This window comes from Chinchilla lanigera, unplaced genomic scaffold (assembly GCF_000276665.1).
Source record: "Chinchilla lanigera isolate Chin_1 unplaced genomic scaffold, ChiLan1.0 scaffold00134, whole genome shotgun sequence".
NCBI classification, from domain to species: Eukaryota; Metazoa; Chordata; class Mammalia; order Rodentia; family Chinchillidae; genus Chinchilla; species Chinchilla lanigera.
This window is the reverse complement of record NW_004955535.1, coordinates 1,860,682-1,887,550: the sequence shown is the minus strand read 5'-3', so window position 1 is coordinate 1,887,550 and position 26,869 is coordinate 1,860,682. Positions and strand designations below refer to the sequence as shown.

General features: G+C 33.9%; 1 protein-coding gene across 1 annotated transcript in view; it reads right to left on the bottom strand.

Annotated features, from left to right (window-relative positions):
- The window catches only part of Dmd (dystrophin), a 2,013,932-nt gene that overhangs the window by 1,409,465 nt on the left and 577,598 nt on the right, over positions 1-26,869 (bottom strand). Inside the window, exon 13 of the mRNA XM_013507710.1 lies at positions 18,011-18,130. Coding sequence (XP_013363164.1) covers positions 18,011-18,130 — 120 coding nt within the window. The remainder of the gene's footprint in view (positions 1-18,010; positions 18,131-26,869) is intronic.

Below are 26,869 nucleotides of genomic sequence, written 5' to 3'. Positions count from 1 at the left end.
TCCTCCTCCTCCTCCTCCTCCTCCTCCTCCTCTCTCTCCCTCCCTATCCCTCCCTCCCAGCTTGCTGTAAGATTCTGGGTGATTGTCTCCCAACAGCAAAAGGTTATGGAGGAGCTCTCCTCTGCAGAAGAAGAGGAAAATGTGTTGAAGAATACTTCCGTTCAAGTGAGATTATGGAGATGTGTAAAATGTGGGAAATAGTGCAAAACTATATACAAAAGGCTGTAGAGGTATAAGTGATGAATCTGTTTATCCATGATGCAATTTCACATTTGCAGTGAAATCCAGAAAGAGGCAAAAGCAAGTGTCGTTCCACAGGTTCTTTGTTAAATTTGCATGAAAAAAAGATTCCACTGAGTCAATAGGAGGAATTAATCTACTTATAGTTAAAGTCATCCTACACAAATCTATTTCCTGTCTCCCTCACACCAGCTATGAAAGTTTTCAAAGATAAGTGCAGGTTAATTAGTTTATTTTTCTTTATGTTTTGTATTTTTTATTATTTTGTATTTTATTACAGTATTGTAATCATTTTCATATAAATTTATTTGGGTTGAGGAATGAATATTCTGAGTTTCTATTATTTCTTATGGAACTCAGGTTGATATCCAAGTACTTTAGATTATAAGCGTGTTTCCAGAATGAATTACGCTCGTAAAGCAAGGTTCAATGGTAGTAACCAATGACACATATGTCTAAGCCAGCTGTTTACGATCATTGATAGCTGTAAAAGGTTTGCCATTAATCATAGACTGCCTAACAAAAAAATAAACATATTATAAAAGAGGTCATTTAAATGACCAATAAACAATGGAAATATTGCTCAACCTCATTATATTTCAGTACTTTCAGACAAATAAGGAGCATATTATATATCCACCTGAGAGGTTCAAACCAAAACGTCTGGCAATTACATATTGAAAAAGATGCGAGGCAAGTTGAATTTTCATTTACTATGAGTGCTATTTTACATCTGTTTTGGAAAGCTATTTTTAATACATATAAAGTTAAATATACACATACTCAGCAATCAAGATAGTCTAGTAATAGTTACATAACCAATATAAAGGTACATATAGGTCCTCATAAAGATGTTTACAGTCTATGTTCATAGCAGCATTATTTGGAATGTTTCCAAACTGGAAGGAAGCCAAATTTTCTAAACATTAGGATTTATAATTAAATTTTAGTTTATTCATACAAACTAATGATACCAAGCAAACAAATTAATGAACTAATGCTACCAGCAACATAAACGAATCTTATAAATACATTAAGTGAAACCATCCAGTTATGAAACTGTATATAGCATGAATTTCCATGAACATCGAATTCAAAATATAGCAAATCTAGTCTGCAGTATTATAAATCAGGATAGAGGGTTAACTTTGAGGAGGTGGGAAGGGTTTATCACTATGATAATACTTAATGGGGACTTCCTGATTACTGGTAATGAAATACTTGAATGTGCAGTGATGGCATGTGACTTTTGTGAAAAGTCTTCAAGCTACAATCTATGTGTACTTTTCTGAGTATTCCAATAAAAATTTTTAAATGTCACAGTGTAAAAGTTAGAATAGACATTTCCATAGACTAAAGGGGCTGTAATTCTTTTTAGAAGGTATTATAATCATCGCTTACATTCATAAGAAATATTGTTCCAATGTATTTGCTTATATTTCTCTTACAATTTTATATACTGGGCATTGATAGTCTATCTTTGAGTTCATTTGATAAATTGAGCTGGATAAATTTTATTGCATATTTAATAAGTCATAAAGGGAGAACAGAACTCAGCTCTAGAAATATAGAGATTGTATCTTTCAAATCTACTTAACACCCATTTAAATGCCCTAACAGCCAAATAGATTACCATAGGTTATATACCAATGAAAGTTTTCAAAATCTAGCATGTATTCTATTCTGATATTCTAGAAAAACATCAGATTTGCATGTTCAATTTTCATTACAGAGATTTGAGGTGTATTAAGTTAATAAAATTTGCAATTAATATAAATTTACATATCTAAGGTGTTGAAAACAAAGAGTTTAATAACTAAATGATGTACCAATTTTATATTTATGTTTAAATACATTAAAATTAAATTAAAACTCTAGTTTCTCATACACATCAATCAAAATTTAAAAGTTCCAAATAGCTACATAGAGATTGTGGCTTCCCTGTGAGACACTATTGTTCTAGAAGAGGAAAATATTTAAATGCTTATTGCAATATTGTAAGGGAAGTGCTAAAATAAATACACAGTTCACCAAAAATGTATACATAATTTAATAAAAGACAATTAGTAAGATTTTTTTTCAGTAGATTATGTTACCCTCACATAAGGGACCCTAGAGGATGTTATACACCATGGATGATCCACTACATTTCTGGTCCTCAGAGAAGAAATTGAAAATGCATGTGCAACAATCTAAATGACCAAGGTTATACAAGCAGCAGTGTGCCATACTAATAAATGTCTAGAAGCTGATGGTCACCACTTTGAGCGCCCCTTGGAACTGGAGATGCAAAAGTTAACTTGTATTTATGTCATGCTGTCTCAGTAAATTTACCATTAAAATTATACAAGTTTTTCTTTTCCTGAAGTGTGTGCACATTCTTTGGCACACTTTATATACAGTATTTATATTGTACATTTGCATGTATGAGTTACATTTATAGGTAAAAAGGTCATTATTTTGTTAGATCAGTTTTCTTACTCTCCTTTTTGATTGTGAAACCAGAACTCACTCAAAAAAACTACATAATTTTTTTCAAGGTCAAACAGTAATTTTCTTCTATGAAATTGAGACATTAGAAGAAAAGCCAGACTGAGGTAGACTGGGCAGTTCTAGCTCTGTCATTCACAATCTATGTGAACTTGAATTTGATATCATTATGCTATGACCTTCTCATTTGTGATATAGAACTAATATTTCATAGAAAGTATGTTGAAATTTTACAAAATAATCACGCCAACATACTAATAATTGTAATTATTGCTTTATGCACAGGAATTATTGACATGTAACTGTAGATTATTTCATTCATATTTGAAGTTATAATATTTTTAAATGTATGTTATTCACCTTACATAATTAGAAACTACAGAGAAACACAAGTGATATGGTGGTGTATATGTGTAATTCTAGTACTCTAGAAATTAGAAGCAGGAGTATTGTAAGTTCATGACCAACCTGGGCATTTTTGCAACATAGTGAGACACCACCTGAAAAAAAATTAAATGGATGGAGATGTAGCTCATATTAAAGCCCTCAGTTCAATCCATAGTACCTCAAATATATATATATATATATATATATATATATGTAATGTTCATCTTCATAAATAATATATATTTATTAATTGTGTAAGATTTAACATTTTGTAAATTTTTTTCTTCCCAACATTTAAGCCATAATAAGAGACAGTCTAAACCACTTTTCTGAATAGATACCTTTTGGGATATTACATCTCTCCAATAAATTTCTTTCATTTATTTTTTTATTTTGGGGTTAACTCAAATGTGTCACTTTTCTATTGTAATCTATACCATGCTCACATATACACTAGTTAAAATTATCAAGTCATTAACAATAATGATAACAATGTACAAAAGATGTTATCAATAAATATTTGGCAATCTTATTTTCTACTTCTCAGTCTCCTTTGCCATTTTTGATATAATAAGTGTAAAGGAAACCAGTAAAATATCATGTTAAACTTCTTCATATTTTGTCATTGCTTTCTTCTCAAAGTAATTTTGAGGAACATGTTTTTTAATCTTAGTTTATTCTCAAATTCAGAGAAAATCCTACTTCTAATTAGTAAGTTTGCACATAACTTGCTTTTAGTTTTCGCACTCCACCCATACATAATTTAGTATTAGAAGAGACTTAGGAAGTTACAACTTTAGCTTACTATTCAGCATGCAATCTCTTCTAAAACCTATTTGATCATATGAGATTCTAGTTTTCAGTAAATACTGGCAATAAATAACAGCTCACTTCTTCCAAAACTCTTACTCCATTGCTAGAATGCCCTAGTATGATAATAATAACAAAATGAAACAAGCAAGTACATGGAATGTACCTCATATTTCTACTAATATGTGCCAACTATAGAAGTTAATTTCATAAAAGGACAGAGTAGAACTCTGGTCACTAGAAGGTAGGAAGGGTAGAGGGGAGGGGAGATAAAGAGAAGTTGAATACAGAGTAACTTAAACAGAAGGAATGTGTTCAAATGTTCTGCAGCACAATAGGGTGACCATAGTACATATCAATTTATTTTATACTTTATAAAGTAAAAAGGATGAGGATGTCATATATGTATGTACCAATTCCCCATTATGATTGCACTTAATATGTATTATAAATACATGCTAATATTTTCTGAGCATATAGTAGATACAAAAACACTTCACTTACAGGACATATATGCAGTTTAAGAGGGGTAGCTATATAAAATGTTTAGCACTGCACCTTTTATCTGTATATGGTACAAAAAAATTAGATGAATTTCATTCCTCATATACCAAACTAATATTAGGGATTTAAAATACATTCAGTATATATTTTAATGAGCAAGGAGGAGAAATTGGCAGAAAACTGAGATTTTAAAATACTATATACAAGTAAAAAAAGAAATAGAAGATAGGAATTTAAAGCTTTCAGGGCAAAGGAATGATGAATGTGCAAGGAGAGTAAAATGTCAATCTTCTTGATTTAGTTATTATTATGTCATGTGTCTAGATGTTTCTCCTGAGCCTCATGCAGTCATAGGTGGCTTTTCAGAGGTGGCTGGATCTAGGCTGTGTAATGCTGGGATCAAGGATGTGATGTTAGAATTGATTCAAGATGCAATGCTATGATTAAGATTGTGTGTGTTACCCACCCCAAAGGCAGGTAGCCTGGCATTATGGTTTGTGTCTAGATGTTCACTGAAAGCCTCATGCAGTCATGGGGAAGGGTTCTACCATTTTTGATTGATTCATTCATGGTTCATTGATTGATTCATGGTTCAAAGCTGGGATTATAGGTGTAGTGCTTTACCTGCCCTGGGGTGGGCAGCCTGCATACAGTATAACGGAGGAAAAAGGTTTATTCTCTGCTGCTCCTCCCTTTTCCTCTTGTTGCTTTTGCTGTTTTCCACAACAATGAACTATTGTCCTCTGTTGTGTGCCACCCTGCCTTGGAGCCATCCTAGTATGGACTGAAACCTCCATAACCTGAGAGCTAAATAAACATTTCCTTCCTTAATTCTGGGCATCAGTTATTTTGTCTCAGCAATGAGAGAACAATAATCAAGACACCTGGATAAGAGATAAGGGATGGAAAGAGGGTCTGTCTTGTTCTTCATTTGTCACTGCTTGCTACTTTTTTCCTTCTGCTAGTGTGCTCTGCAATGTCACTCTGCAATCCTTTCCTGCCTTAGAGCCAGCCAACTATGCACTGACACCTCCACAAACTGTGAGCCAAATAAGCCTTCCATCCTTTAACTTTGGGAATTGGGTGTTTTCATTCAGCAAGGAGAAAAGTAATGAAAAGAGAATTTGGTACCAGGAGTGAGGTCATTGTTGTAATATTACCAGGTCATGCAGCTCAAGAGGCTTTTGAACTGGTTTGTGGGAAGAGTTTGGAAAGGTGTGGAGAAGCTGTGTGAAGAAGCATCTCTGGAATGACTTAAGATGTGCTTAATAGGAGATTCTTATTAGAGCTCAGAAGAACAGAATGCTAATATAATTCCTGCTGATAAATGTGAGGATGAGGAGGTTTCTTCTGGGAAGGAGTGCACTGGCTGTTGGACTAGAGAGGACGTGTGTTATAGCTTGGTGGAAAGTTTGTTTGCCTGTTTCTTATATCCAGAGATTGCCTGAAACTGAGATTATGGGCAGTGGACTAATTAATCTTGTAGAAGAATTTTCAAGGCAGTCGAATGTTGAGGCAGTGGCATGGCTACTATTGGAGCTTTCTTGACAGATCTATGTTGACAATCAAGAGAAATGAGCCCAGCAGAATGATTTAAAACAGTCTGAGTTTGACCAGAAAGGAACCACCAGTAGAGTTGTGGCCTACAAAGATGAAACAGAGGAGAAACTGCTTGCTGACAAGGCTAACAAGAAAAAGCCAAGTATTTCAGAAGGCAGCAATAGAAAAATAGCCATGAGGACATCACATAAAACAGCAGGAATCCACCCTAATCAGCCTCAAGATGCCAAAGATGAATACATTTGCTTTGAAAAGAAAGACCCTGAGCACCATGTTCCAGAATAGTGATGGCCTCATGAAGTTGTTTCTTGGGGTTTATTTCATAGGCACCCAACCCTTACAGCCAAGAGAGATTGAAGCCTAGTTACTGCTTCAGCTGGTGGCATACCTTGGCATCATTCACATGGTGCTGGTGCATGGTCTTAGGTGGATCTGGAATGCAAGACTTGTGGGGTCAGTAAGGCTTCCTCCTGGATTTCATAAAAAGGTCTAGGATGCCAAGCAGTGTACTGCTGAGAGGGCAATGTGTAAAGCTATGAGTGTGAAGCCAATGTGCACTGGAGACATCATAAGTTTGTAGAATTCAGAAATATGGATTGCCTGAGTAAAACTGCAAGGAGAGAGCAGAGTTGACGCCAGAGAGAAGCCATAGGAGTTACAACCACCAGAAGTGCCATAGAGGTGGAGTCACATGAGGCCTGTCGAGTTTATATTTTGCCACAGATTGCCATGGATACTGATCATGGAATTATTGGAGTTAATGTTTGTACTCTTGGATTTTGGACTTGCTTTCATTGCATTTCTTTGTATCCCTCTATTTGTACCTTTTAGAATGGTAATGTTTATCTTGTGTCATTTTATGTTGCAAGTATTTCTTCTCATTTGTACAGGGGCTCCCAGTTAAGAGTTTGCCTTAAATCTTGTAGACTTTGGACTTAGAATTTTCAGTAATGCTGAAACTGTTAGGACTCTGGCAACCCTAAGAGATGGACTAAGTACTTTTTGCATAAAGAGATGTACCTGTGCCTTTGAAGGAGCAGGGACAGAATGTTTTGGTCTGTGTCCAGATGTCTCCCCAAAGCTTCGTATACTCATAGGGGGGTCTTTTTGGAGGTGCTTAGATCTAGGTTGTGTAATGCTGGGATCAAGGATGTGATTAATTCACTGCAATACTAAGATTAAGGGTGTGAGTGCTGCCCCTCTGCTTAAGCACAGTTAGCCTGGATAAGATGTAAAGAACAGAAAGTGGGTCATTGCTTGTTACTCGCCTGTCACTGCCTGCAGGTTTCTTCCTTCTGCCCGCCTACTCTACAATGCCACTCCGAAATGCCATCATGGCTTAAAACCAGTCAACTATGAACTGAAACCTCTAAAAACTGAGCCAAATAATCCTTTCTTCCTTTAACTTTGGGTTCTGGGTATTTTCTCTCAGCAAGGAGAAAAGTAACTAAAACAACTGTTAAATATTGTATGCATGAATCAAATTATGTTGTGCCTCATAAATATGAACACTTAGTTTGTGTCAGTTAATATTGCACCATTATTACACATTCTTGTAAGTAGTTTACTTTCTATACTTTATATAGCTCCCTATAATACAGGTCCTATTATAATCTTCATATTGAAGATAGGATAACTAGCTAAGAATGGATAAATTAGTTGCTCAAATTTATATTGTAGATTAAAGGTAGACTAGGGAGAATCTATTTCCAGAGCTTCTATTCATAACTGTTTTGTAATAAAAAATCTCCCTTTTGTTAAGTCTAAATTTCTTTCTTGAAATCACATCCAATCATCTGTTTATTGTTTCATTCAGCAATCCATCAAGCATTACTAATCACCTATATCTGACTCTGCATTCAAGAATATATCAGACAAATCTCCTGCAGTGTAGATTCTAGTAAAAGAGGAAATCATGTGAAAAATAATTGGAAATGTAGATGGTTAATGCTAACACGGAAGCATAATTAGGGAACAGAGATAGCTTAAAGAGAGTGGCTATTCTTAGGTAGAATGGCTGACTTCCTTGAGGAAAATGTGAACTGAGTTTTCTGCATGCTGGAGGAGGCAGTACAAGATTATACTGATTAGATGTAATATTATGAAGATGTGGCTATATATAGAGTATCAGAAATAATTTGTATGAGTGGAATAAAGTTTTAAAGATATAAAGGGGCTAATAAGAGACATAAGTATAAACTAGTAGGGGTGAGGTCATAAAATATTGTGTAGGCCACAGTGATCAGACTCTGTAGAGGATGGAATGTGATCCAGAATTTAAGCCATGGAGAAACTATTGAATGTGCTCTTGAGAATCCATACTGATTCCAATGTGGAAATTGTATGAAAAAGAACAAGAATACAAGGAAGAATTCCTAGAGCATTTTCATACGGGCTTTACCTAGGGAAATGGTAACAGAAACAAAGATTAAGCATTCAAAGAGGGATACAATTTAGCAATAATGTGAACTTATATGCAGAGGGCTTATAAGGGAAAGGATAGGGCTAAGTCTGGGAGGGCTCCAGGTTTCTAGTTGAGGTGTTCTACTGAACACTGGTGCAGTAAAAAAAGGAACAATTCTGTCAAGGAAGCAGGTTTAGGAGACATGGAACAATGTGTTCAGTTTCATTTTGTTGAATGTGAAATGCTTCATGGACTTCAAAGAGCATATATCCAGAAGATAATAAGAAAGAAAAACATGGATTTATGATGGGTCTGGCCAGGAGACTTCTGGAGTTATCAACTTCTACCTACTTTTGATAACACAACGTTCTAAAGAAATACAGAGAAAAGCTATTCTGTTTTCTTTATGACAATACTATTTACATGTCAGCACTTTGATTAAGTTTTTTAAAATGAAAGACTTTTTTGTTCTACATATATTCTTCAGAGGATGCCTCCCCATTCTAGAAAATTCAGGCAAAATAATGTGCCAGTCATGGATCTTAAAGATAATTCAGACAAAATAAGACCTAATACAATTGTTAGTTCTTATAATAGTTCCTATAATGTAAACATATGATCACCAAATACTGAATTCTTTTACTAGAAATCTAAATCTTCTTTCTTGTTTTAATATCACATTGGTGCTCAAATAAGTTTAACCATGTATCATATCTCTCTCTCTCTCTGCATATATATATGTAGTTAATATAGGCATGCATTCATATATAGATACATACAGAAAATATGTGTAACTGTATACACACATTCATATACAGTTGTATACCTCTAAAAGGTTTGCCATCTCTGTTATGGGTTATTTGTAATACAAAATACAGTGTATGTAATTGTTGTATTTTTCTCGTGTAGACAAGTGATAAGAAAATTTTGTTTATGTTCAATACAGATGGAAGTTTTGTCAAATATATTTGAATGTACTGATGTGGCACTCACAGATACAGAGGGTCAACTGTATATACATATATGCATTTAAACATATTAATACATGCTTCAAATTATACATATTTCCTTTTTCATGAATAGATGGGAAGCTAACACGGCTTACCCTAAACTTATTAAGCTGAAGTAAAGATTTTTTTTTAAGTAACACTATTAAAGAAGATAAATACAACTTTTATGATTTACAACATAAAAGATGAGGATGTAACATGATATTGTAACTCCATAGGACATTGTTACAAAATTGGTAATGTAGGGTAGAAAAGAAAGCCCTTTAATAAAAACTTGTATAGAAAAGAATATTATATAATACTCAATAAAAATGTCAAATAAAATCTTCCCCACATTTTCTGATAATGTTGTTTAAATAAAGGAAATTCATCATATATATTCCAGTTATCTAGCACAGACACTAAATACTAGGAATGAATATATTAAAAAATCATTCTCCACCAATCTTCTCAGGAAGAAGATTTACTTTATCCATATATCAAAAAAGGCTATGCAAAATACTTTAGGGAAATCAAAATAAATTAGATACATTCCCTTCCAGTGGATCAGATAATTTACCATATTCATCTAGAAATTTATCTCAATACCAAAATGGACTTATATAAACTGTTTCATGTTATTTGACATAGAATTAATTTTCATGTATTATATTGATTCCATCAAACATATGTTAGTTCTTAGAGACTTTTCTCCAAAAATAATTCTTTATTCAACAAATGTGATTCTTAACTCCATGAGATGAATGAGGAACTTTACAGTATAAATCGCCTTGTGTTTAGTAATCTCTCGTTTTCCAGGTTATACTTCTCCAAAATACAATATTTGTTTCTATCCAGTCTTTTGGATGGACCTCTAATGCTCTCAAAATGGAAGATAGTAACGATAAGATTAGTCATTTAAGGAAGTAATTTAAATGACAGAAACTCCTGGGTTTCTGGGTTTCTAAGGGACTTTTAATACATCTAGTTGGTTATTCAAGTTTTAACTTACATAGAAAAAAATATTTAAAAATAAGATTTTAATGGCTCTGCCTTTTCTCTAGAAGTATTTTCATTAGTGTATCTCCTGCAAGTTATAGGCTTACCCATGTTTCTGGTTGTTTATTAGAAACAACTATCTCCCTAGAACAACGTGCTTTCTTTATGCTCTGTCCATAATTTTAGAAAATGTTTAAATGTAAAATGTGCCACAGGACTTGTACACCTCCAAAATAATTTTCTTATATTGTTCTAGATCTTGCTTAAATAACATCTTTTCTATGGAACTACTCTTGAACACCCTAGTTTAAAACTGTTTCTTTCCTTTTTCTTTCTTCTCTGTAACTCAGTTAATTTTGAATTAATTTTGACCTAAAGGTACCTCCATACACATTTTAAATTTGGCTTAAAATTCTCTCTGAACCTAGTGAACTGTAACCTAACAAGATGTACAAACAGATGGTAACCTACATAACAAGTAGCCGAGTCTTAGCCAATCACAAACAGCCAACTGGTCAAACAATGTTCAAATAAGATGTAGAGGGGCTGTAATCCAGATGATTCTGTACTTTACTTCCATTTTCTGTACAGCATTTCTTTCTCTGGAACTAAATATAACCTTTCCATCTACTGGAACAGATCATTCTGTATACTGATCAAGACTGCTAAATACTTGATCCAAATAAGGCCAATTAAAGTTTACAAACATAAGATATTGAAATTTTCTTTTTTAAACACTCATCAGTTTTTCAGTAGTTTTATAGTTTGTATCTAGAATGTCCACAAAAAAGTCTCATGTGTTTAGAAGCAGGGCTTTTGGAAGGTGATTATATCATATGGGTGTTATACTCACCAGCGGAGTGATATATTGATAAGTTCATAGCTACATGTGCCTATAGGAGGTGGGGAATATTTGGAAGAAATACGTCACTTGGGATGTGCTATATCTCTCTGGCTCCTATCTTCTTTGTTTCTTGGCTACCACAGTTTGAGCAGCTTTCCTTTCGTATATCCTTCCACACTGATGTTTTTGCCTTAAAACCAGTGCAATATGAACTGAACCCACTGGAAACTGTAAGACAAACAAACGTCTCCTTGCTTAAGTAGAGAGCATCATGTACTTAATGTGATGGGAAAGTCACTAATAAACATGCTTTGTACCAGAGAAGTGGATTTTTTGCTATGACTATCTGACCATTTGATTTGTAAACATTTAGAAGTGGTATGCAAGAAAGATTTGGAGGTATGAGCTAGAAAATTTCTAGACTGCTATAAGCAGAGCTTAATGGGAGATTCTGGTCAGAGCTGAGATGTTCAGAATATTGACATAAATTATGTTGAATGTTGACACAAGTTAAACTCATGAGATTTCAGATGGGAATAAGAATTCCATTGAAAATTGGACTAGAAACTATGTGTATTAAATTCCGGTAAGGAACTTGTCTACATTTTGTCCATATCTTGAGACTCTGAAGATTAAGGACAGTGGGTTTGGCAGAAGTTTCAAGACATTCCAACTTTCAGGCTGCAGCATGGGCAGTTAGCTGCTTTTAGCCAGATTTAGTGAGAATGGTGGCAAAAGGCAAAGCAAACTTGTTTGAAAAACTTAAATTTGGGCCAAAAATGAACCACCTGTAAAGTTTGGACAAATATAAGTGTGGTCGCCATGACATTAGCACTACTAATAGAAGCCAAGTACTTTGCACTGGGATAAAAAGAAAGATAATTTAGAGGTATCTCTAGAAATGGCCATATCCCATTCATCTACAGGGTCAAGAGTGTGAAAGGGTAAAATCCTTTGAAACACATTACTTTGAGAAGAGGGCCCTGTGGTTCTTTGCTCATTCCAAGATACATAGGGAACTATAAATCTGAGTTCAGTCATTTAAGCATTCAGAGGCTTCTGAAGCCATGATGGGCAGGCCTAGTCTTCGAACTGGTGGTAGAACTTGGCATAATCTACATGGTGCTGGTTTTCAGGCAGGCAGAATACAAAAGTGTGGTACACAGATTTCCACCCAGATTTCAAAAGAAGGCCCGGGAGGCCAAAGAATGTACCCCTGTGGCGGTGATGTATGAAGCTTTGAAATGAAGCTCCTTGTGCAGTGCAGACCCAGGAATTTGAAGATGACAGGAGCTTGGATCCTCTGTTGAGAAAAGCCACAGGAAGTGAGCAGAGCCAGACCAAGAGAAAGGTTTTGTGAGCTGCGAACAGAAAGGCAACAGGGCCTCCTGCTCAAGACTTTTGGACTTTACAACTATCTACAATTTGCCATAGATGCTGGACCTGGAGGTAAAGATTTAATGTTTGCTCTGTTCTGGTCTTGTTTTGGTCTGATTCATTTTATTTCCCTATTCCTCCCATTTGCATCATTGTACGTTGGAAGTACTTACATTTTTGTTTCTACAGGGATTCACAGCAGTGAGTGTGCCTTCAGTTGCAAAGGAAACTCTGGACTTGGCCTTAAGAGTTTGGCAATTCTTAGAGATGGACTAAATTCATTGTATATAATGACATGGATATTAGTCTTTTGGGAGTCAGGGGTAGAATGCTATAGTTTACATTAAGACTGTCTCCTGGAATTCTCATGTGTTCAAAAGTGGAGCTTCTGGAAAGTGAATGGATGACAGGGACACTGTAATCATTAGAAGATTTGTCTACTGATGAGTTCATAGTTACATGTTCTGTTAGAAAGTAGGACCTGGTTGGAAGAAGTGTGTCACATGGGGTGTGCCTTTGGAGGGTGTATCTCCCATTCTAGTTGCTCCTTTCTCTCTCTACTTTTTGGCTACTGCACTCTGAGTAGTCTCCCTCTGCCATGCCCTTTGACCATGTCATTTTCACCTCAGAGCCACTCAACTGTTAACTGAGCCCACTGGAAACCGAGAGACAAATGAACTTCTCCTCTTTAATTTGTGGGTATCAGGTATTTTTATCCCTCTGACAGGAAAGTAACTAATGCACACGGTGTAATACTTATTTATTATATTTACTTGGAATATGAGCGCCATATAGGAATTATTTGTATTTTGCCTATAATGTCAAATCCTGTACTTATGGCTGGCACTTAGATGTTATTTAATACATATTTGTTGAATGAGTGTTGTTCTGATCAAAATATTCCCAACTCTCTGGTGTTGCCCAGTTTAGATCTATTAATACCTCATATCTTAATTAAGATCATGCATAGAGGTCATTCCTCACCTTCTAGAGCATGACAAGCAATCTAGCAATGCATACTTTGTCACACTGAACTCACTATGACCATAATTTTACACTTCATAAAATTTGATTAATACAAGTCCAGGCAGACAGGCACTACAATTGGTGCCTCTGCCCCACTTGATATTGTACTCCTAACTGGTATCCTGTTACATACATAATGTGCTATACAGTTGTTGACTGGATGTATCATAGTGGTAATCAACATACTTAGGCTAATTCTAATTCATAATAACTGTCTGCCTACAAAACAAACCCCTGACATAAGACTTCTGAAATTCAAAACAGTCCTTCAATTTGCCTTTTTAAAATTTCATTGAAGATATCACACTTACATTATCCACCTTTTCCTCTTAGCTCTATCTGCCTCCAATAATATTCTCTCTCGATATATATGTATATGCATTATATAATAAATTAATATTATATATCCTTTGTATATTATATAATATAACCTTTATATAACATATATTATATAACATACACCCTTTATATTTATATGGAATATATACCTTTTATATAATGTATTACAAATAATATATTATTTAATATATGGCCTATATAATATATTATATTGTATAATATATATATACCTTATATATATTATAAATATATATTTACATTTGTTCTGTTTCCATACACATGGTCTTAATATAATAGTTTAAAAATGATTTTCCTGAGCCATCCCTCCCTACATTCCAAATTCAGTTTATGTCAGATTAACTCGCTGTCAGATATCCTGTTCCTTTCCTTCGGAAATATATTGTGTCCAAAGTAAAATATTTGCTCATATGTGTAAATATTTTAGTGATGCTTATTTCTCTGATTGCAAGTATCAAGACAGCATAACCAGGTCTACAATGCCTACCATGATGAGCATGAATGATAAGGAATCAGCATTTGACTTCAAGCAAGTAGACTGTGAAATGGTTATTGTTTTTCTGAGAGTCCAAGGCAGGCAGCAAGCTCTGAAATAATTCATTCCAGCAAGGGATTTAGTAACATTCTTTCTCAACTGTCTCACTAGTAACCTTGTAATATTCCTTGGAATATAATAATAATTTAACAAGTACTTGTTTTAAGAAATAAAAAAGAAGAATGTAGGACACACAAAAATTTATATGCCAATCTTCAGAACTTAAGAGTATACATAAGTTATCAACCTCATATATTTATCTATTTCTCTAAAATAGTTTACAAGCAGCATTGTTTATAAACCAGGCATCTTAAACTTTGACATCCTGGAAACCTCTAAAGTTAAAGAAAAAACTGTGAGCTATGCAGACATGGCAGGAAGACCTTCTCAAAGAAAGAAATTAATTTTTAAAAGACTACTTTTCAGACTATCCTTTATGAGTTGAGCGTATTTTAGAATCCATAAACATATATTTTGCACTCCTATTTCACATCTTTTAAAAAGACTTCTACTCTTTTTAATGTAGAGAAATAACATAATGCCATAATAATACAGTTCATAGAACTAAATACAGAATTGTAAAGATTCTATGGGCAGAATTTTGGGATCTATCTTGAGACATTAATAATGTGCTTCTCAAGCCAGGCCAAGTGGCAAACACTTGTAATCTCAGCTACTTGAGAACCTCAATCAAGAGAATTTCAAGTTTGAAGCCACCTTGGGCAATTTAGCAAGACTCTGTCTCAAAAAATAAAAAAAAAAAAATAAAAGACTGGTGAGGTAGCTCTGTACTCCTTGAGGGGGAAAGTTACACTAAAATGGAGGACTTCTTTGCCTAGTTTCCCCTAGTTAAACATCTTTATTCAGAAAAGAACTGGTTATCTTTCTGAGCCTCTGGATGGCATTACAAAAGACTGCAAGAAAAGAGATCAAGGCATTTTAGTGACATGGGAAGCCATGGAACATAAAGAGAAGGTGTGGAACTAGTATTCAACACTGACATTTCTTGGGAAAGAAGATATAGATGACCAGAACTTGCTTTAATATAAGCTCTTTCCTTGATATGGGTTTCACTTATATATTTTTAATAATTCTTCCAATTACATCTACCAATCTCTCTGGACCCATTATGAAACATAACCCACAGATTCCAAAGCAAACATGGAATTCTTATTACTCACCCAGGTTACTTGTGTTGTTATTAAAGAGTTCCTCTAATATATGTCCTTAATTCTTGTAATTTCCCTTCACCTCTTTTTTCTACCATATTTTCTTCCTCTTCCTTTTAAAAATTAAACTAGGTAACACAAGATTATATTACTTGGAAAGAACCTAAGAAATAGTCATCTTTCTTTCAAAGTTGAGTATAGCATTCCAGTGCAATTCCAACTGTTGGTTACGTAGGTATATAATTCAAATAGAGATTCCTTTGTAACTGAGGAAAATGATGCAATAAGAAGAAAGTAACCAGAGCTTTGTCTCAAATTAATTTCCTCTACCTCTTCCTTTTACACACTAGTCTAGTGTATTTAAAAGTCTGGTGCCAGTAAAGACATATATAAATGCAAAATGAGAGAATCAAGAGGAGAAAAAGAATTTCAATGGGGAGACTGGAAGATAGTCACCAACACTCATCCAAGGGAAGGAAATGATGAACAGTGCACATTGATTTATGTGGATTAGGCATAGTTACTATATCCACAGTTTTAGTAGATACCATTGGGCTAAAGAAATAAAAGCAACAAGTAAGGTAAAAAAAAAAAAAAAAGAAATTAAACAAGTAGGATAATGACTAGGTGACTATAGATAACCCTTGGTCCACCACTCCAAATTTATCCTAAACTCTAATCTAGTAGCATCTATGAGTTTTATGGACTATTTTTCAAGATGGCTCATTCCCATAGGTATTACTTTGGAACACTTACACTGAAAAGATACCTGTGCTAGGTCAGCTAATGTCAAGCTGGAAGTTTTCCTGGGACCACTTCCCACTTATTTTGATTAGAAATATTCTAGGAGAAAATTTTCTACCCTATTGTGTTTTAAAGCCAGTTACCATTCAAGCAATCCTGTTCCATAGCCTTCTTTCATCTTTTCTATAGATTTCTGGGAAAATTTGAGCAATGGTTTTTTTGCCTACTTGTAATTATATACTACTATTATTTCAATACCATGGAATTCCTTAAAATACAGTACACTAGCTGATCAGGAGTGTCCATGTCTGTATATGCAATATAAATGATCATATATTTGAGGACATTATTATAACAGAAGTCATAAACCCTTCACATCTTTGCAATTTCATTGACTATTAATTAAAATATGTTGCTACTATATATTAAATGCTTATTTGTAGCAATGTTCAACATAGTACAAGAGTTTTCCTTTTGTCACTTAATGATGAAGGTTGAGATAACATTGTTGGATACTGGTAGTTTAAAGCAGTAACCTGTGAAAATGGCATTTCCCATGAAGGAAAGAAAAAGCATTTCACACAAAAAGAAAAGAAAATAGAGATATGGTCTAAGAAACTATGTGATAAGTTAGCTTGGAGAAACTATGTTTAGCACTACTTCGGGCTGATAAAGCCATTTAATCCTACATTGATTAGATACTTTGACATATCAGACTTTTTGCTTCCATCTGTCAGAAAGGAAAAGCAGGCATTTGGTGGGCATAATGGATGCCTCAAAACCAAGATAAAGTGGTAATATATAATTGTATGTGTGTGCGTTCAGAACAAATGACTGTGCTTTTCCTTACTGTTGATATTTGGATATACATAATATACTTTGTTACTGTTTTTACAGTGTCACTTGATCATACACCATTTAGAACAAAAACATTGAAATACTCAGGTTGTTCTTCTTAAGATGTGCTGGTTGTGTTTCCAAAAACACATACACTGTGATTTAGGATGGGAGAGGACTTGAAAGGTTAAATATCTACTCAAATTAAATTTCATGACATAAACATCTTGCTATGCTTGCATCTTAATACAACTGAAGGCTTACAGGAATAAATGTAATGAAGGCATTCAACTTCTCTTCATTTAATCAAATGTGGTTCATTTATTAACAATCTTTGTCCTCCGTTACGCTGTTCAGTTGAAGAGGATATAAATAGTATTCCTGAGACCAGTTCTCTAATGTATGTAATTCAGCTATAATAAAAATAGATGGATCTGCATTTGTGTATTTCTGAAAGGCCAGAAAAGCAGTTTGAAAAAATAGTGCAAGTTAATGGAAGAAAAATATGCACACATATGAAATAATTTGAATTATTTTTATAAATACATTGCATTCAAATATTCATAATGAATTGCATTCTAAATTGTCTTGCTATATTTTCAAGTTGCAATTAAATATTTTGAAGGACCTTTAAAGAAAATAATCTAGTCTAGGACATAGTTCAGTGGTACAAGCACCTCTAGCAGGTGCAAGGTCCTGAGTTCGATTCCCAATACAAAAAAACAATAATAGTCTTACCTTAAGTTGTTCTTCCAAAGCAGCAGTTGCATGGTCTCCACTAGATTCGTCAACTACTACCACCATGTGAGTGAGAGAATTGACCCTCACTTGTTCCTGTTCTAGATCTTCTTGAAGCACCTGAAAGATAAATTTTTTTTAAAGGAAATTAACAGTCTAATTAGTAAGTTTAAATCATTTCTCCCCAGATGTATGTGTTTTAGTTCTGCTCTGTGTAGGATAATTTCTCATTGAACTACAAACATTTTAAGCAAATTGGCTGCTACAGCACTAAGCATAATTTGCATTTTCTATTGCCAATTAAACTGGAAAGTATAAAGAGAAACTATGCATTGACAAAGTGAAAAAGGTAAAGTGGCTTATTTTTTTCCTTATCACACAACTTCTCTCCTTTTAAATGTCTTTTTCCTAAAATGACTCACACCTCTATCTTCTTCAATCTTTTATACTTTACTGAAGTTCTCTAATACCATAGAAATAAAACAGATTATCTTGACCCAACAATATCTCTGCTACTTTCTTATGTTTTGTGGGTATCTTCATTGAAAAATTTTGTTTTCCATGTTTACTTTACAACTAATTACCCGACTATTCACGTTGCCCACTATCCCATAGAATAAGCTGTTGTAGTTCACCATCGACTTTCAGCTTCCCAAATCCAATAGCTATTTTTGATAGCATTTTACATGACATTTTGATTACTAGACCACTTGACCTCTCTTTTATTCTTTCCACCCTCTTCCCCTAGGTTTCATGAGCCACCCTGTCCTTATTAGCTTTCTACCAGACTGTGTGCTGCTTTTCAACTTTTATGCTCAACTTCTACTGCCAGTATAAATCAGAATCATGCTCTGTTTAAAAAGCAATGGCATAGCATCACATTAAATAGGACAATCCAAATTCTTCACTTGAAATACATTACCTAGCCCCTGCCTACTTCACCAATCTTACTATATACTATTGTTGTTCACCAATCTAACTATATACTATCCCAAGTTTTGGATATCTTTGCCTTCTCTCTTTCATGAATGACTCAAACTCTTCCCTCAGCCTGACTTGTTTTTTCTCCAGATCTTTATATAATCTCTCCTTATAATTCAAGACTTAGATTAAGTGTCATCTAGGGAGACTTGCCATGAGTGTACTCCTCTGAAGTTGCTCCCTAGTTATTTCCTAGTTCTATCACCTGCTTAATCCTAGTACCATCATCGCTGCACTAGTTTAGTCATTTGTTATTTTTGTTTTAGTTACTGGAACCTAAGACCCACCAGAACAGAGATATTTGAACTGCTCACTCTATATATTCTAAGCACACAAAGATCAAACAATTAAAAAAATTGGCAGTGCCATGTAGGAGGCAGTGGTGACAATATACATAGATGAATTTGGTCCTTTGTGATTACAAAAAGATTACAATACAGTAAGGTTGTTAGTATAATTACAAGTGCAACAATCTTAGCAAAAAAAAAAAAAAAAAAAAAAAAAAAAAAAAAAAAAAAAAAAAAAAAACTTTTCTTAACTGAACCCCGGGGTAGTACCAAAATAATTCAAATCCTAGCTTTCTAACTTACAAACATGACCCTGAAAAAGTCATTCATTTCTTCAATCAAATAATACTGTGAATTAGCACATGCAATTATTTATAAAAGCATGGTGTCCATCATTTTGGTAAAGATATACAGGACTGAACTGAAGAATAAATACAAGGTAAGCAGAGGAGGACTAAAAAGAGTTGGCTGCTGGAAAACCAAGATGTCCAGCCTGGAATTTGCAGCTTCAAAACCTTCCCTTCCCACTATAATTAGTACTGGAATTTCATGGAATAGATATTCAAAATTTCAAATTATTTCGCCTCTTAGAATACCTTTTTAATAATAGAAGAAGCAGCATAAATGGGATACCAATGGCCTGCTATTTTCTGGCAATGCTGCTTTTTCTACTTATAAAGCAATGATGTTTACACCTAAGTTTTTAGTTATTCAAATGTTATTGTAGAGGGAGCAGTTGTAGAGGGAGCTTATTAGTATGGCTATATCATAACCTTAAATACACGAGCATTTTTATCATAAAACTTGCACTTTTATCATGACTTATTTTTCAAGCCTCAATATTTTGAAGCCACATAAAAATTACTTCTTTTTATACCCTCTCTCTAGAATTTCATGCTACAATTTTAAGTAAAGCAATTTAGGATAAAATGACTATGCATTTATTTTGTGTGTGGAGTCTATAGTGCCTATCACGCCTTTGACATTCCAGAGCTTACACTGGTTAATAACTTTCTGCCATGAGGCCAAGAATGGAAACATTAACATTCAGAGTTGTCCTTGACAATCATGTGAAGTCTGTGTTTTCTGAGTTACATAAGCTAGGACTGAGAATATTTTAAGTTTATCAGCTGGAAATTTCAAGAATGATTAAAATAATAATTTAGTGACCACACAAGATTGAAAATATATATGTAATTACAAATATTAAAACTACTCAGAAAGACCATACTAATCACATTTTTACATGTAAATTATTTTCAATACATTTTAGTAAAGGAATGTGACGATATCTTATTTGATTCATGAAATGCTTATTTCCAACTCAGAGTGAGTCTTTCTATAGTATATATGATCAAGTGTACTATGTATTTTTTTTTCTGGTACTTATTTGTCTGATTTTGTGTTGCATATCTATTTGTTCTAGAATCTGAAATGGTATTTTTGCCATATTGATGAACTGTTTACATTTTGTGCTTTTGCAGAAGTTCTAACACAGAGTGTCACTAAAACTAGTGGTGAGTTAATCATTTTGAAATCATATACAAGAACCATCCAGATGTGTAATGATGAAAGAGAAACTGAGGAAGAGGGGAAAGACTTTCTATGCTGGTTTAATTCTTCTGGAGTCCTAACACTGGAGTACATTAGCACACACTATATTTGAATTAGTGTTACTTCCGTTTCTGTTCTTCTCTTATGTGGCTTTTAATAACTCTATCTCTTCTTTTACTGTGAATCATGGATTAAATTATAAAAGGGTAAACAAACGTTTTCCTACATACACTCAATAACTGCAACATAGCAACTACTGCAAATTTTCCTCCTATCTCAGCCTTCAACTTTAAAAACATGTATCAGCAATAGACATTAACTGATACATATTTTTAAAGTTGAAGGCTGAGAAAGGAGGAAAATTTGTTTTCTGAGAAACCACTTGAAGATATCAATAAGTAATACAATAGCATGGTTAATTTCCTACAACTTTGTCTGTAACTCTGTTTTGTTTGTATTGTTCTTATGCTATTTTGTAAATGGATGCCTGTCTGTTAATATGGTTTCCTTCTTTTATTTTTTAAAATTTAAAAAAGAAATAAATGGAAAATACAGTCTGGAAAAATTTTTTAAAAATGTATCAGTGAGCACCAAAGCATTAGCTAATCTTTCCAATATCATCAACAGAAAAATCATTATAAAATGCTGTATGTCCAAGGTATGTTTATTGAAAGGTAAATCTTGAAAGTAATCAAAGTGTCAAACATAAACATGTATGTTAAAAGTTAAATCCATCTGGCAACCTGGGTATTTTTATCATTAGGATAAAAATGTCTGTCTGACCTATTTGAGATCATGGATTCTCAAGACTACTAATTTCTTTTAAATCCACTAAAGGTTTTTTTTAGCTATTTTTAATTAAAATTTTAGTTAAATATTGACTTATTTTGGGTTTGAATTTCTCACAGCTAGATTTTTATACAATGGAGATTTACTGTTATTTGCTAATTAAGCTTGAAATATGAGACAGATTATTTCCAAATATAGATGTATCCCCAGAGAGGAACATTTAAATTTAATCTATCAGAAAGTAATACATTCAAACCAAAATGCTGCAATATATATACATATATATAGATATATATTTGTGAAAAATGTTTTCCTTGTTGAAAGCTCATAATTTATAAGCATGTAAATATATACACTACCTATTTTATTATGTATTTCTCCCCATTATTTCTATGCAACAATGCTTTCAGAACACCAGATTTTTAAAAATCTGTCATGCTCCTAATTAAATTTCTATACCATTATTAGATAGATATAAATGTCAGGGATGTTTGTTCTCTAATGTCAAATAACAGTCTTTTTTCCTTATGACAAGAGAAAAGGGCAACGGAGAAATTTAACATTAAAAATGCTTAGATTTGACAAACTTGGGTTTTGTTATACCTCTGTGAATTCTTTTCCTTCAAATAATTCTCTAGTTAAAGTTCCTGACCAAATTTGTTACTCCCTTAGTACATGATTCTAATTTTATGATTTAAATAAGACTTTTCTTCTATTTCACTCCAATACCATCAGAAATATTGAATTTTTCGAGCTCTCACCCAGTTCAAGTTGGTTTTTATAAGGCAGCTTTGAACAATCACTAGAGAAAGTCATTTGGATTTTTCTCTAGAAATATGCTACTTACTGTTTCTTTTTTTTTTTTTTTTTTTTTTTTTTTTTTTTTCCAGTACCAGGAACTGAACTCATGACCTTGCGCTTGCCAGGCAGGTGCTTTGCCGCTGAGCTAAATCCCCAGCCCCTACTTACTGTTTCTTAATACACATGTGTAATGATATTTAGAAAATAAAAACATGGACGTACGTAATGTTAGGGAATCTGGGGTTTTGAGTTCAGATATGAAGAACAGTAAGTAACAGATAGGACAATAGGAAATGTAACAAAGTGGGTCTTTGGTATGCTAGGAAGGATATACAATGTTGCCTTTCCCCATACTATATATTCAGCTGACTGGACTGGGAAAGAGCAGTGGTGAACTCTGTGAATAGTTTATATTACGCTTCTTTCTAGAGCAAAGAACAATGAACTAGAAACTGTCAAAACTGGCAGGTCTTGGGAACCAAACACCCACATACACTCACCACCCAGAAACATGGAACATTTGTTCTGCATGGATTGTCAGACTATCTACGGTCCCCCAAATCACTTCAAAATGTGTATAATTAGAAAGATGCTTAATTACACTAATTAAGTTTAAGTAGTGTACAGTGTTTTAGCTTACCTCAGTAAACACACGCAGAGGAAGGATTGATAAGAACAAAAGTTCTATCAAACACAAATTTGCAAAGGCTCATTTGAAATCAGAAGAGTTTCTAGGAAGAATGATTAGTCTAACATTTAGGAAAGTAATTACTTACAAAACCTGTCTCAGGAACAAAAAATAATCCCAAATTATTTATAATCAACTATCCAATGCAATATATCTGGACTTGAATTTATTTTTATATAAAGCTCATAATCCAAATCAGAAAGTGTTAGGATTTCTTATGGAATGATGGAGAGGCAGGAAATTTATCCTCCTCATCCTCTTTTTTTCCTATACTTCATTATTTTCCTTTTTTATCATCTCCACACTGGACTAAGCTCTGTATCCCCTGATGCCCTTAATGAAATGATCTGGAAATGACTTCCAATTTTATTTTCAGTCAAATATGCACTTTGCTAAGCCTGGTCGGTCACAGTATTGTCTAGCTCCCCATGAGGATCTATTTATGGCATACAAATTGTTGTAAATGCGCCAAATATTTTAAATAAGCTCCCCAATAGGTTCTCCTAGAAGAGTTTTTATTTTGATATTCACTTACTTAAAAGTGATTACATAGCTTTATTAGTTTTCATGCCAGAATCCACTGTTTCTATCTTTGTATTAGAAATGAATGTCTATGTTTATGAAAAATACTGAGCTACCAAAGGAGGGAGTGTTTTCCTGGATTTTTTGTTTGTTTGTTTGTTTTTTTGTTTGTTTTTTCCCGGTACCGGGAATCGAAATCACGACCTCACGCTTGCCAGGCAGGCGCTGTGCCACTGAGCTAAATCTCCAGCCCCTAAGGGAGTGTTTTCCAACAGAACACTTCAATGAGGAAAACAGAAAGATCCTAAAAGCATTTAAAGTTTTCCAATAGCAGGAAGAAGGATCAGTAAATAAGAAAAACTGTTGTAACAACAGACCCGATGATGTATCCACAAATATTTCACAGTATAAATGGAAAAGCATACAGTATGAAGTAGATTGACTGAAACAGCACATGTTTATAAAGAGAAAGTATAAGAATACCCAAAGATAGAAGCTCTGAAGGCCAGGTTTGATTTCTGGATGTTATCAGTCAGTCAGGTGACCTAGAAAAAGTTTTTGACTACACGAAGTTTCAGCTTTCTGCTTTGTAAAGTTGGGATGACTACCTACTGAGGGTGTTATGATGACTGCGTAAGGTAGAACAACTTAACATTTTGTTTGATAGAGAGTATGAAGTCAAACATTACCATCAGTTAACTCAAAAACATACATAGGTGTATTCAGGTCAAAGATGTTAACGAAGACTGCAAGAACCCAATATTCACCTCACTTATCATAATCTAATTCATTCTGACCACCGTTCTCTGTTAGACACAGTACATAGTGAAAGAGAATATTGTTCTGGGAATGCAGAGAATGAAATGCTGAAGTTACAGTTAAGGTCTGGAAAATTGTATAATTATTTTTAAAGCCTTAAAATATACTTGCAAATTACACACATGCAATTAACAAAAGTAACTTTACATTAACTGATCAAGTGGTAAACATTGCTGAAAAATGAATATGTTCAGGGATATGTAATGAAGTAAAAAGGATAGACCTTAATCACTAAGTGATACCCCTCAGTTCTCCTTTTCTCCTTCGATCCATGTATACATGCATTCACACATCCTGTGCTTGTGCAGTTACACCTGAAATTAGGTTCCGGGAACACCAGGGAAGTCTAATAAGTAAATATAAATTGCATTTTGCCTAACAATAATTACTGTAAGAGAACAGAACTCTTTAGAGAGAAAGCTGGTTCTGAGGGTTTTAGGCAGAACACACACATAGTGTTATACATTGATTGCCTAATAAAATACAGGTATGAGAGGCTCAGTCCCACTGATTATTCCCCTACTCAGTGTTCCTACACATAGCCTCATTTTCTTCTCTAACTCCTTGCTATTTCTTTTCACCCATTGAAAGAAAGAGCTACAGAATGGATGCAAACACATCATTCCTTAAGCAGTTTGATTCTCAGCATTGAATGCACATCTATCACCAGCTGCTGTTTTCCACCACTGCTCACTCCAAGTTTGTACACAGATATATACATGATCTCTACCTCTTCCACCCAGAAATTCCCAATCCTAGAGACCAGGCACCACAAAAACCTCTAAATCTCTTTGCTACTTTTCCACATGCTCTATCTCTAGAATCTCAGCTGGAGTCAAGCCTCACTAGAACTTCAGAACAGAGAGGAAGAGTCTGGGCCAAAGGCAGACAGGTCAAGGTTATATTGGAATCTATCTAGGTGTTATGATGCCTAGTTGTATGGCAAACTGAGGCAGATGTCACTTGATATCATGAATTTGAGACCAGCTTAGACAGCGTAATGAAAACAGCTTCAAAAAAAAATCAGAACAACAACAACAAATGAGACCCTACAAATTGGTGCTGAAGGTACTTCGGACAATTTTTTAGCCTTTCAGAATGCATTTATTTATCTGTAAAATGCCTGCAAGACAGGTTCAGTGCTGGAGTTAAGTGAGATATGATATATATTACAAGCAGCTAGCACCATGTTAGTAGAGTTAGGTAGTGAAAAAAAGTTATTTTCATCTCTATCTGGCATCATTTACTTACCATTTCGTTCTTATATTTAGGTTCATGGAAAGAATCCTTCTTTGTGTATTTAATCCCAGCTTCCTTAGCAACCATGTATATATTTATGTTATTTATGTATTTATTTCAATGTTATTATTTTATTTACTTTTTTATTTGTTTGTTTTTTTGAGGCAGGATCTTGCTGTGCAGTTCACATGGGCCTTCAACTCACTATGTATCCCAGGGTGGCCTGAAACTCACAGTGATCCTGCTGCCTCAGCTTTCTAAGTACTGGGATTCTAGAAATGCACCAACATACCTTGCCAAGTAAAACTTTGAAATAAGACATATTTTCAGCATATTAAAACTGTAGAACACTATATAAAAAGTCTTATTCGTTATATATTTTGTAGTAGAGAGTGCCTAGATATTTAACCGGTAACAATATAAAATGTTATGCAATATACATTTTCATTAGTTTCGCTAAATACGAGAAGCACTGGATGGCCAATCAGAAACCATTATTTTCCACAACAGAAATCTCAAACACAAATGGATAGTATTCAATAGCGAACTATTTTCTATTATTTAACAAAGCCATGATGTCATATTTGGCTTTATTCTTAACAAGAAATATATTTATGGTCATGTATTTTGTTATCTTTTTCAAGAAAAAATGAATGTCTTAGCATTCATATAATCATCTCTGGTATAGCTATCTTGCAAAGAGGTTACCCTAAAATGTAACCTCAAATATTTTATAGAGTTAGGTAACTCATTTACATTATTAGTTACTTGTATAGTTCAGAAAAGTGGAGACACTCAACAATGAAAAAATGAGCAATGTATAAGGTCTTTTATTTTCCTTTTATTAAATTCCGCCCTAAAGGCTAGAAGCTTCTAAGGAACAAAGAGTATAAAAGCAATTAAATATAAAAAATAAACTTAATGCATCTAAGATGAAGGATTCTTCGGAAAGTATAAATTTAGCAGATGTATTGATGAACTTTCATACAAATCTGGTATTCTGAACAATGTTATTAAATCAATAAGCAGTAATTTCTAATTAACTAGTGATCTGTTAGAAACACTTGGCTTATTAAAATAACATGGGAAATAAGAACCTGAGCATGGATTTTTATTAATATTTTAATAAAAACTGACATTATCTAATATGATAATTCATTCTTTCTATATCCTGTAAAT